The sequence below is a fragment of the Dasypus novemcinctus genome, chromosome 23 (genome assembly GCF_030445035.2).
Source record: "Dasypus novemcinctus isolate mDasNov1 chromosome 23, mDasNov1.1.hap2, whole genome shotgun sequence".
NCBI lineage: Eukaryota > Metazoa > Chordata > Mammalia > Cingulata > Dasypodidae > Dasypus > Dasypus novemcinctus.
This window is the reverse complement of record NC_080695.1, coordinates 58,482,404-58,496,047: the sequence shown is the minus strand read 5'-3', so window position 1 is coordinate 58,496,047 and position 13,644 is coordinate 58,482,404. Positions and strand designations below refer to the sequence as shown.

The 13,644-nt window shown below is 41.0% G+C and overlaps 1 protein-coding gene across 2 annotated transcripts in view; it reads left to right on the top strand.

Moving 5' to 3' along the window:
* The first annotated feature begins 4,367 nt into the window (after positions 1–4,367).
* The window catches only part of GSPT1 (G1 to S phase transition 1), a 31,567-nt gene continuing 22,290 nt past the window's right edge, over positions 4,368–13,644 (top strand). The window contains exon 1 of one of the 2 annotated variants that reach the window (XM_058286436.1): positions 4,368–5,010. In XM_058286436.1, coding sequence (XP_058142419.1) covers positions 4,659–5,010 — 352 coding nt within the window. In that variant the 5' untranslated portion in view covers positions 4,368–4,658. The remainder of the gene's footprint in view (positions 5,011–13,644) is intronic. The other variant, XM_058286437.1, reaches the window with a different exon arrangement.

The following is a 13,644-nucleotide window of genomic DNA, read 5'->3' as shown; positions in this document are numbered from 1 at the left end:
TTTTGGGACACATGAAAAAAATTTTAGACTGTAAGCTTAATATCAATGTTTCTTGAACTTTATAACTATACTTAAGGTGGTTACATAAGTGAATACCCTTTTTCTTAGGAAATCTGCATTGAAATATTATTAAAGGGCCATGATGTATACAACCCATTCTCAAATATTTGGATAAATAGATGGATGAATGGATGGAGAGATGGATGGAGAGAGAGACAGATAGCTAGATGAATAGAATGATATGGCAACTGTGGCAAAATGTTAACAGTTGGTGGATCTGGGTATCGGGGTAGGGAAGGTATATTGGAGTTCTCTGTATGGATTTTGTGTTATTTTTGCATACTGTAAGTTTGAGATTATTTCCAAATAAAAAGTTAAAAAAAAAGCAAGAAGTGTATGCTTCCTTCTTACAGCAAATGTTTGCTGAGCATGTTGTCCATGCCATACAATGTTCTAAGTGTTTGGAAGACAACAGAGAACAAGTCAGACTCACAGAACTCATTTTCTAATGGAGGAGACAGGCAATAAACATGGGAATGAACGAGTTTCCACTAGTGATACGGTGCTGTGAGAAAAAAAGGGTAAGAGACTAGGGAGTATGTGGGTTTGTGGAGGGCCAGGGTGGCCCGGGAAGGTCTCTGAGCTGAGGACAGAACATGTGAGCAGAATGATAAGGAGCTAGAAGCACAGAGATCTGGAGGGGAGGGGTCTGGAAGGTCATTCCAGGGAGAGGAAAAACTAAATGTACTAGATACACTGATCTACAATATGGTCTAAATATGCTAGCTATATTGCCTTTTTACTACTTTACCATATATTATAAAAGTATTTCTGTATCAGCACTTAGTTTTTTTCTTTTAATTTTTTCAGTTTCAAAAAATATTATTGAAGTATATCATTCATACATGAACATACATAAACAATAAGTGTATAGTAAAAGTTGTGAACTTACAAAACAAACATGCATAATATACAGGGATCCCATACATCACCCTATCACCTTTCATTCTCTGTAATAGCTGCATATTATTCCTTAGTATTGATATATAGTCACTTATTTAATCATTTCCCTATTGGTGGGCATTTAGGTTGTTTTCAATTTGGAGCAACTGCAAAAATGCTAGAAAGAACGCTTGGTATATCTCTGCACACTTGTGCTTATGTTTCTGAAGACAATTTTCCAGGCATGGGACCGCTGTCAGAGTCTGTTTGTGTGCATGTGTTTTCATCCACTAGAATCCTGAGGACAAGTGAGTTTTTATATCAGCTTCATGTTCAGGAGCACAAAGGTAAACTTTTGTTAGATAAAAAAAACAAAAAAACAAAAGTACTTTACAGTTGATTAAAAGGTGCAGAGATTAAAGGGAGAGTAAAGTTTAAAGGGAGAAGGATGGGACAGCAGCAGAGAATAAAGCAGAGTCTCCTAGGAATTTCAGCTGGTGGAATTTGCATTGGAAGATAGGGATTATTTGTCTTTGATATGGTTCAGACTTTGAACAAGCATTGCTTTGACAAGTGAAGCTCTAAGTGCAAACCATTCCTATGAATGAATCCCAGTGAACAGCAGAAGGTCCAGGAACAAACCGTCTCTTGAGTTGAGGGTCCTGTGTGTTAACAGCCCTAAATGAGTATAAAAGGGCGTTTTCCTCCCAAACACCCTACTGATTCACCCATTCATTAAATATTTATTAAGTGCCCATTAAAAGCCCAGTGTTGTACTCCACATATCCCATGGGAATACAAAGAAGATGAAGAAAAGCTCCTGGGAAGCGGACTTGGCCCAGTGGTTAGGGCGTCCGTCTACCACATAGGAGGTCCGCGGTTCAAATCCCAGGCCTCCTTGACCCGTGTGGAGCTGGCCCATGCTCAGTGCTGATGCGCGCAAGGAGTGCCATGCCACGCAGGGGTGTCTCCCGCGTAGGGGAGCCCCACGTGCAAGGAGTGCACCCCATAAGGAGAGCCGTCCAGCGCAAAAGAAAGTGCAGCCTGCCTAAGAATGGCGCCACCCACACAGAGAGCTGATGCAGCAAGACGACAGAACAGAAAGAAACAGTTTCCCGTGTGGCTGACAACAATAGAAGCCGACAAAGAAGACGCAGCCAATAGACACAGAGAACAGAAAACCGGGGTGGGGGGGGGGGAGAGAGAAATAAATAAATAAATCTTTATTAAAAAAAAAGAAAGAAAAGCTCCTTCCCTCAAGTTGCTCAGTTTTAGCAAAGCCATAATTATCAAGAAGGACTTCTCACTATCCTGCTGGATATGTGCCTCAACTTCGGCAGGTCAAGGCTTTTGAAAACCAATGGAATGGATTCTTTCTTGAACATCCGTAATTATCCTATTCAGGGAAAGGGAAGTTAATGATATCAACTGCTCTTCTAAACAGCCAATTTAGCAGTTTCTGTCTTTGTCCCTGTAAGAAGCATCTGGCACAAAGAAACTGCTAATTTAATTAAATGTGAGGAACTAACCTATCACAATGTGATCATCCAGTGCCCTAGGAGCGATATACTGGGAAGTGTGGCATCCCATGACAAAGTGATTGGAGAAGAACCATTCACATTAGCTGGATGTGTTAGCATTTTCTTAGGAGTGGATTGGGAAGTGCAAATCTTGAATCAGATGGCACTTTCTCTATTTTGAACATATTGCATTTTTTCTAGTTGTAAATATTGATCAAAATATTTATCTCATTCAGTAGCAACGCAGGTCTCCCATATATGCAAGAAGCTCTGACTTTTACGTCCATTGTTCATTAATTCTCTGTAAATCTGAGAGCAATCACTTAATACCGACTTTAAATGGGACATTGTTAAGAAGGACTCAATTGCATCCTGAGGGAATGATATTAATAGGCTGTAACCAGAACTTTGTCCTAAGCAGAGGCATACATCATGTAACCTGGAAAAAAAAAAGGAAGATTCCTAAGATTTCAAGGAGTATAGACCACAGACCTGATGAAAAATTTAAAGCCAGTTCCGTTATAATGGGGGTCTCTAGTTTCTCTATATAACAGTGCTTGACTTTCAAAGGGTTATTAAAGAAAAAAGCACCAATAAAATTTTCTGGTCTAATATTAAACACGATTTCAAACTTTTTAAAGGACCTCTTTTACAAAGTACCTGACAGCTTCATGTTTTACTTATCTCATTAGGCTGAGTTATCTTTTATCTTTAAAATTAAAATTCACAGGTCTAGGATCCAGACTTGGGACCTAAGTTAAGGACTTTAAGAAAACATCTCTAGTTGACTCTGTAATTTCAAGCAAGTTGCACTTTGTCTAGACCTCTTGCAGAAAAATACCACCAACAATGTTTTTCTCCACATGGATGAGTTGCAGGAAAATTTACCAATGTTGTCTTCCTGCTTCGTGCAGATGAGTCTAAATGCCAACTATAGGAAGTACTCATTTTTTTCTTTTTTTTCCACGTTTACCTAAACGCAACGTGTTAAGTGTGAGCGGCGGTATATAAACTACTATGGGAATTCTTGAGAAAATCAGACCATTCAAAAAGAAAGAACTTTACCTAAGGGTGCACAAGGAAGTTGGATGCACCAAAACAGCCGCACTAGTTAGGAACAACCGTGTACATCATGGAACATGGGAACCCTCGGTTTGATTAGCAAACCTCTTGGAGGGGAGGGGAAAGTGATGGAAAATTTGGGTAAAGGCTTTAAATGACTAATCAAACAGACAGTGAGTCACTGAAAGTTTCCAGAGAACAAACATCTCTGCCGGGCTCTACAGGCTTCACGAGCCAGACTGCAGTTCAGGTTCTAAGGGCTCACGAATCTTCCAATAAATACATAAGATGAAAGGCGCTCAGAGTCGTATTTGAAATGTAGGGCGAAATCTGGCTCGGGATGGGAAGAACAGAGGTGAAGCGAAAGAGTACGAGGTAGGGAGACAGGCAGAGAACGCAGAAAGACTAGTGAAAGGAGAGGTAAGGGATTTTCAGGGGTTCAGAGCACTTCTCTCCACGTTATCACTACTCCCGTTTTCCACATCCTTTGCCTAATAGGACCTAGCGCACCACTCCCAAGGGCTAAAAGCCTTGCGGTGCTGTGCCCAGAGCCGAGTCGCCAGGGCCTATCCCTGACCCCACCCAGTGACAGGTGGGGCTGCCGAGCGTCGACCCGACCTCCGCTTCCTCGCGCTGCCTGCCGGGAGCCTAAGCTGAGTCGCTTCCGGTCGCGTCCGGTCCCCCGAGAACTCCGACTCCCGTCGGCCCCAGGGAAAACCGCAGCGGGGTCGCGCTAGCGCTGCCGGAACTCGTAGTCCCGCCTTCTGCCGCGCTTCATTGCCGGAAACCGGGCCGGACAGGGCCGAGAACTACCGAGGTGAAGGTACGGGTGGCGGCGAGGGGTCAATCTCCGCCAGACGTGGGGTTGGCGGTGAGGCAGTCGGAGGTGGTTGGGGCCGGGTGGGAGGAGATCAGCTCGCACACACGAGGAGGGTTGAGCCACCGCCGTCGCCGTCGCAAGTGCGGAGTCGGGAGTGGAGCTGCCGTCGCGGCAACGCCGAGGATTCTGTCGCTAGCCCCCGGCCCTTCTGCCTCGCCGTCTTCCCTTGGTCAGCGCGGCCTGCTCCTCCCTGGCCCGCCGCCCCCGCCTCCATTTCCCGCCCTCTTTTCACCACACACACGGCCCCCCCGATCATGGATCCGGGCAGTGGTGGCGGCGGCGGCGGCGGCGGCGGCGGTGGGAGCAGCAGCAGCAGCAGCGATTCGGCGCCCGACTGCTGGGACCAGGCGGACATGGAAGCCCCCGGGCCGGGCTCGTGCGGCAGCAGCGGCTCTTCCTTGGCGGCGGCGGCCGAGGCCCAGCGTGAGCAACTCAGCGCGGCCTTCAGCCGGCAACTCAACGTCAACGCCAAACCCTTCGTGCCCAACGTCCACGCCGCCGAGTTCGTGCCGTCCTTCCTGCGGGGCCCGGCCCAGTCGGCGCCAGCCCCAGCCGGCGCCACCGCCAACAACCACGGAGCCGGCAGCGGCGCGGGAGGCCCTTCGGGTAAAGGGCCGGGAGGCGGGGTAGACCCGGGGCGCGGGAAGAAGCCGGCCCCGAGGGCGGGAGCTGCCGGCCGGGACCCCGGACCCCACATGGGTGGGGGTGGGGCATGCGGCGCGCAGGGGCCCGGCCGGCACGTGCGTGGGGCGCTGACAGCGGCGCCGGGAGCCGGCAGGCCTGGGTGGGGCGGCCGCCGCGGAGGGCCCGGCGGGAGGGGCGGCGCGCCGGGGAGACCCGACCCCCGGGGCCGCAGTTAGCCCCTGGAAATGGGAACCGTATGGGACCGTGAGGGGCCCGCGGCCGATCAGTGCCACGAGGCTGGGTAGTGAGGACAGATGGAGCCAGCCCTCGGTCGCGTGCGCGTTGGGACGACAAATGCTCGAGCTTCCCCTTCACCATAGGCCTAGTCAACAAGAGCTTCACTTGCTGCTATTTCTATTACTGAAACTGTAATTACGTTTTAAATATCAGTGACACCGACTGTCCTGAAGGAATCCCAAGATGCATTGCAGTCTTGTGATCGGGAAGAAACTGTTGGCTATCAATACAAAGATCGTTTTCACCCGTAGTTTTCTTTTGTTTATTATTCTTACAAAGTTCACAAAGTGTTACAAAGTTAACGTTTATCCCTTAATATTAATGTGTGATAGGAAGCTGCGTCGATTTGTGTCCCCTTTTTCTTAAGTAAGGGATTTAGACTTAGGACAGACATTTCTTTTTCTCTTTGCCAGTGACATGTTTAGAATATTTATTGCTTTAAAGTCGTTTACCTTATTCAGGTTGCTCGATGTAACTCTTTGTGTCTACACGTACTCTATTTCCTCAGACACTTGGGCTTTTATTACCACTTAGTAGTTGTCACATACCTTTCTGCCCATAACTTACATGATCTCTGATTAAGTTCTGTCTTTAAAAATCTTCCTATATTTAGGGGTTGCTTTAGGTGGTAGCATGCTTTCAGATTCTGATTTTGAAGGAATGTCAAATGTGCACTTCTAAGTATTTTCTCTGCTTAAATGATACTTATTTTAGGGACTATAAGTATTGGCTTAAAGAAAAATAGTAAGGAAAAAGGCTAAATGTTATTTCATTATTTAGTCAGGGCTGCATCATAGTTTCCCAGCTCATTTTAAGTTAAGGCAGATTGTGGATTTCTCTGTTCAGGTTTTATATTACAGTATTTCTTAGAGATAATTGGACATCATAAAAGTGCTCCCAGAATTTAGTTTCTTTGGAAACTTTTGTTACAGTTTGCTCTCTAGAGGCGCAGGTTAGGGTTTGGAGAAATACTTTTGACAAGTATGTGTGTGAGCACACTGGGCAGCACAAAGTTTAGATTTGGTTGTCTTATTGGTCTTTTACCTATGTGGGCAGTTGACATTTTCCTTCTGAACAAAGAAGCTTAGCTTTTCTTTGCTTAGATCAAGTCTAAGCATTTTGGCTACCTAATCTAGTTCATTTACCAGCTCCTAAAAATACTTACTCAACCCCTTATACACCTTATCTTGCAAATTCCATGTATTCAGCCATTTTCTTTTCCTTGGCCATCCCATCTTGCTCTGGAGCCACCGACTAAACTTAGAGCCTCATTTCCAGCCTATTTAGTCATCAGCCAAACAATCATCAAGGTCTAACCATCAACTGAGCAGTGGTCTGGAATGGTAGTCATTGTTGAGTGACCAGGTATTACCTCTTTCTAAGGAGGACTCACTTTTCTCTTCCTGATATTTGCTGATTTGCAGTGTTACTCTTAATTCTTTTCTCTTTGATAACTGTCACAAATGTAGGGAAGTAGTTGTTGGTAAGAAAAGCCCCTACTTTACGGACAACTTTTTCTTTTTATGTCAGAAACTTGTTTTGGTGTTACTGACTTTACCAACTGGTTCAAAAAAATGTCAATTAATGTTAAAATTTTGCTGAAACTAGGATGTCTAGTTGGAAGAGAATGAATTTTCTCAATTACGGTCCAGCGATATCTGGCCCGTAAAGGTCCATAAAATGCCACCATTAGAGAACTGCTTTGAAGGAAGAAGCGGGGGTGGGGGGATTGGAAAGAACACCAAGATTGAAAACTTGCAATGAGGGAAGCACAAAGTTTGCAAGTTTTTTTATAATGAGGAAATGGACAGTAGGTCTACTGTGTTTACTTTTATTAAGCTGTAGCTGAAATTCGATGTGTGGTGTGTTCTTAAACTAGATACCAGGCAAGCTCTTGAAGAAGCCTAAAGATCAGAATGCCAATGGTTGTGTTAAAGGTGTCTTCTGTCTAGGATGAATAGCTATTATTTCTCCTGAAATAATGGTTATTTCATATAACGAAATAATGGTTAGTTTGTTTTCTTTTGTTTTTGAAATTACCAGTGGACAGAGGATGCTTTTGCACTGTCATTTACCTTCACTGGAGAACTACTGGTTTTACCCTTCTCTAGCCATCTCAAGTTAGAACTTGGAACTCATTGTTGGCCTTGTATCTTAATGAAAATATAACAATATAGGTTTCCAAAGGAAGTGGAGCCCATTTAAGTACTGATGCAGTTCTCCACGGATCCAAGTAAATTGGCAAGTGATTCTCTTTTAAAGAGAGGCCCCAAAATGAATAAAAATGTAGAAGACAAGGCTATGTGTACTTGAATAAACATTTTCTTTGATAGAAAGTACTTTGCTTTTAAAAGAAAAAACAAATCAGTTTTATTGATACATATTAATAAGGCATACGGGTCATCCAAAGTGTACAATCAATGGTATTTGGTATAATCACATTGTGCATTCATCGCTAAAATCATTATTAGAGCATTTTCATTTTTTCAGTAATAATAAAAAGCAGACCAAAAAAACAAATAGGAAAATTCTTTACCTCTCGATCTCTGTGCTTCCCCTGCTGTACATAGATGCTATTTCTGGCTATTCTTACACATTTATTTATTTTTTAGCAGTTTTATTGAGATATATTCACATACCTTATGATCTATCCAAAGTGTATAATCAATGGCTTTTAGTATAATCACAGTGTTGTCCATCTGCCATCACAAAAGATTTTAAAACAATTTTATTACTCCAAAAAGAAAAACCCCACACCCCTTAGCAGTCACATCTTAATCCCTCTATCCTTCCCCAGCCTTACATAACCACTAATCTAATTTCATCTTTATTTTAAGTTCTAATTTGCACTTAGTTCACTTTTTCATTGCTAGACAAAGAACTGGAGTTTTGCAATATTGGATATATTGTCAAGGTTACTCTGACTTTTAGGAAAACCAGAGTTTCTAAAGTATTAGTGTAGTGTTTGTTCCAACATCCCATCCTCAGCATTTCTCAAAACTCTGCTTTAACTAATGAATACAGAATAAAGCAAGCATTCCTCAGCACTTAGGAGAGGAAAGATATCCAAAATACTATATTTTGTATTAAAAAAAGGATACATAATTCACTACCATAAAATTCACCCTTTTAAAGGGTACATACAGTTCAGTGGTTTTTAGTATATTCACAACATTGTACAACAATCACCACTTGGCGGATGCCTTATAATGACTGATTATTCTCAAATTATTCTTGAGGGCCACCAGAATAGAGAAGATTAAAATTAAAGTAAAGGCTTTTTTGCCCAGAAGGACTCTTAGACTTTACTATTATGGTAAATGATACCAACTGAATAGTAGATGATAGATGAGGTTATTGGCTGGAAGTTTGTTTCTGTTTTGCAGAAGCTAAAATGCCTGCAGTAACAATTCTAATATAAAGGATTTTTCAGGCTTCAGTGGGACAGTAAATGGAATAAAGTAGGAAGAAGAGATCCGTGTAAAGGGTAGTTGGTTCTTGGAATGTCTGTCAAACTGAGTACTAAAGGCATTTAGTTACTTCTTTTCCTGCCTTTATTTACTGATTATTAGATTTTTGCATTTGGACTTTTGTTTCATGGGGTTACATGTTTGAGTGGCTTGAGCAGTGAAGACTTAGGGAGCAAGTGAGAATATCAGCTAATGCTGGGTGGGCAGTGTTGAACAGCTGTTTAAACTGTTAGAAATTTTCATTGAAAAGGAAGGTATTCCTTTCCTGAGCAGCTTTTATTTAGTTCTGTGAGTATATAGTTTACTTCATTCTTTTGTTTATTTTTTTTTACCCTTTCTGAAATTATATTGCATGAAAAGATAGCTATTTAAATTTACTAGGCAAGTTAGGGACTTGGAGAGGACAAAGTTTAAGCCTTGTTTTTCTTGCTTTTCTTCACTGGGGAGGAACTGTTATCAAGTGTTAAAACAGTATTGTATAGCTAGCTGGTTGGAGAAAAAGGAATAAACATGGTTAGCACTATTGGAATGAAATATTTTTGAGTTGTGAATCTCTGGTTTTGTTCAGATATATGTATTAGCAGTTCATTAACAGACAGTTGCTTGCCTACAGAATGGAGGATGCAGTGCTAGGTACTTAAATTGACACTAAGACGAATAAATTGTTGTCCTCAAGGAGTCTAGAAAGGGAATTAGGGCATATGCCGAATTTACTATAAGACAGTGTCCTCAGAGGCCACAAGAAGGGAGTAGAGGACTTTTCCCAAGTTGAGAAGAGGGATGGTTCACAGATTCCCTTATGTAGATCATTTCACTCTTGTCACACTAATCATCAAATTATAGATATGCCTGTTTTCTGCTAAGTGTTCTTAGTGAATACCTAAGTGTTACTTGTGTTTGTTTTGTTTTAATGTTTTTTTTTAATTGGGATAATTCACATTTAATTCATCCTGATTGTGTTTCTATATTTTTTATTTAAGTTTGCCAGGATTTGCCAAAGAGAAACTGGTTATCTTTTAAAGTATTTCTTGTCTTTTCTTTCATATCAAACACCATTGAGTTTGGTTACTGCAGTTCCATCTATTGGAATTTCATAATTCTACTCACATCTTTGGAAAGCAAGAATTTGCTTTATAGTTGAAGGCTCTGAATTGTGCTGAGGTACTCAGACTTTGTTTTTAAGCTGTCAATTGTTGATTCATACCAAAGCTGCTTTAAAGTTTTGTCCTTGCTTTCCATAGAGTTTAACAAAGTATGGCTGGGCTGTAGATGTATTTAGTCTTTTCACAAATGACTTTGTTCTGGGGAAGCCTAGTTGTTACAGTGTTCCAAGCTGTACTAGTTTCCCATTATAATTCTACTTTCCAGGTGAAAGAAACAGTAAGGATTGCTCAAGCATCTTTTACTAGCCTAGCCTATGAGTGGTGACGCTAAATTCCACACCACATTCCAATTAGGTAATTACATGTGTCACTGCACTTGGGGGGAAAAAGTATATAACTTAGAATGTCAATGGGGCAATCTTTCCAGTTTCCTGTCTGACTCTTTCTATAGAACTCCAGCATGCTATCATGGTCCTGAGCAGCCTGTGTCCGTTAGCCTTTGGGTGGTTAACTTTGGTAGCAGAAAGTTGTTTTTTCTATTATTTTTGTACCTTATTGGGGCTGTGTGAAATGTTTTTGGTTTATGTATTTTAAATATACTTCAAATTATTTCTTAAGTAAATGAGATAAAAATCATAAACAAGACTTATCTTAGGGTTATTTGTAGAATATAGACAGTCCAATTAGGTAGATGTGTGACATTGCTTTAGTGACTGTCTGAACAGGTTCTTAGAATGGTAGGGCTGGAAATGACTCTGGTAGTAATACTATATCCTCATTTCTGGTAAAGAAACTGAAGCCTGAGGTCACTCGCAGTTAATGACACAGTTGAGTCTAAAATCCAAATTTGCCAACTGCTAGTTTAGTGGGAAGGCGAGCTTCCCACTGTGCTGTTTAATAGTGGAAATAAGGGCATGCCAGAACTAATTACTACAAGGAGTACCACAAACAACATGGACTTTTTTGAGATAATGACTCTGGAATATGCCTTTTTTATGTCTCATTCTTAAAGGTTTTTGTAATTACTATCTGCTTTGAAACATTTGTGGTGATAATTAATTTACTGAGTAATTCCCACATGCTTAATATGCCTTTATCTAATCTTGAGGCAGAGTACTATTGATTCATTTTAAAGATGAGAAAATTAAGTCTCATAAGGTTAAATAACTTATTAAGATCACATTCATTAATAAATGTAGGGGCTAGGATTAGAATCAAGATTTGATTTCAAAGCTTATTCTTCGAGCAGTCGTAGCTGCTATTCCTTTCCTTGTAATTTAATATTAAAAGATCTTTCTGGCTTTCAGAAACTTGGATTATGGCATTGTTATGGCATTGCCTTACGTATGACAAAGAGATTGTCATATGTAAGCAATGCTGTAATTTAAAATACTATTTCAAAACTGCCTCTTTCTACATTTTAGAAAATGTTGATGTAAAATACTTTTAAACAGCTGTTTGCCACCATCTGTAACATTGTGCTGTTTTATTCTTAAGGCAAAACCATTGACTTTTTTTGTGTTCAGTGGGCTTCTCTTTCTGATATCTGCTTTTTTTAATTTCCAGTATTGTCTATGGGAGAAAAATATTTTAGCATGCAATTTTGGTAAGACTGTGGTCACCTGGGTGTTAAGAGAATTTTTAGTTCCTTACTCAAGCTGTTTTAACATCTTTTGAATATGGTGTTTCCCTAGCTCCCTCTTAAAACATTGGCACATATAAAAGTGTTTTATTCTAATGATCGCTAATGAAAATACAGTCCATGTGTATGTATTCAGAGCCCCAGGGATGGTGAGAACAGTGAAGTGATAAGATTACCAGGATCTAGTGACCTATGAAAATCAAAAGGAAACTGCTGAAGTTAATTCAGTAAAAGTTGATTCTACATTTACTGTGTACAACACACTGTGCTAAAATGTGGAGGCTACAAAGAGTAAAGAGAGAAAAAAACAACAAAACTCCCATGTTCCAGACAAACCACAGTCATTCTGGATGTTCATAATCTGGAGAAAAAGAACTAAGACGTTTATGTGAATTTCTTTAATTGAGCATTACACATCCTCGAAGAGTTCAGAGGAGAGATGAGTCTTAGCCCTTCAGGGTGGGAAAGAGTAGAGAGGGGGTGGGGGACAGGTGAAATGGAATAGCACAGGTGGAAAATCAGATAAGGAAAGTGTACTACAATTAAGGGGAATCCTTAAGAGGGACTAGAACTGACTGTCCAATATGGTAGCCACTAGCTATGTGTGACTAGTTAAATTTAAATTAATTAAAATTAAATAAAATTAAAAATTCTGTTTCTTAGTCATAGTAGCCATAATAACAACACGTGACTAGTGACTGTCATATTTGGCAACACTGATACAGAACATTTCCATCACGATAGACAATGGTGCTGGGCAGAATTTTGTCACATATTTGTCACTTCCACGCAATGTAAGATACTTGTGTATTCTTTGTCAGCATTAAGTTGTTTTTGTTTTTCCTTTTAACAAGCACCACTTAGCTAACAGGACTAAGACATTTTAGTTAGGATGATTATTTAAACATTTATTGCTGTTTAATATGTATAAACGGATTAAAGATTATTGTATCTAAAAGCAGTATTTATTTAAATTGCTCATGTATGAAATATATGGATTAGGCACTTTTCAAGGATTGGCCAAACATTTGTGTTAAAAACATGTCACTTGAATCTAAACATATCTTTCACTGCCTGCCATTGTATGGACTTGACTGCCTTGTGCTGTACTGATGAGCTGACAAAGTAGGACTCTATATTCAAGTCCTTTGATCTGTGATCATATCTTTAAATATACTTTTTTAAAAAATTGAGATGAAATTTATAGAATATAAAAGTAACTATTAACCATTTTAAAGTGTATAGTTACGTACATTGATAATCTTGTGCATATAGTACCATTGTCTAGTTCCAGAACTTTTTCATCACCTGAAACAGAAACCCTATACCCATTAAGCAGTTACTCCCCATATTCCCATCCCCCCAGCCTCGTAACCACCAGTCTACTTTCTGCCTCTGGAATCGCCAATTCTGGATATTTCATATAAATGGAACCACTGAATTTGAGACTTTTGTGTCTTGACTTCTTTCACCACAGTCAAATCTTAAGTAATAATCTTAAGACACTAGTCTAAACCAAAAGTAAGGTTGTTGCCCGATTGTCTTCTGGTGAAATCTTTTCACATCTTGTTTTAAAGTTTGTGGTAATATATTAATACCACAGCCAATTCTTTAATCTTTATTATAAAATATAGTACTAATTGCTCCTTTTAATGTGGGGTGTGGTAGTTGTATTTACTGGTACACTGACAACTTTCCCCACTTACTATAAAGATTTATTTATTTATTTATTTCTCTTCCCTTCCCCCCACCCCCCACCCAGGTTGTCTGTTTCTGTGTCTATTTGCTGTATCTTCTTTGTTCGCTTCTGTTGTTGTCAGCAGCACGGGAATCTGTGTTTCTTTTTGTTGCCTCATCTTGTTGTGTCAGCTCTCCGTGTGTGTGTGGCACCATTCCTGGGCAGGCTGCACTTTCTTTCGCGCTGGGCGGCTCTCCTTATGGGGCGCACTCCTCGCGCGTGGGGCTCCCCTACGCAGGGGACGCGTGGCCCGGCACTCCTTGTGCACATCAGCACTGCGCATGGGCCAGCTCCACACGGGTCAAGGACGCCTGGGGTTTGAACCGCAGACCTCCCATGAGGTAGATGGACGCCCTAACCACTGGG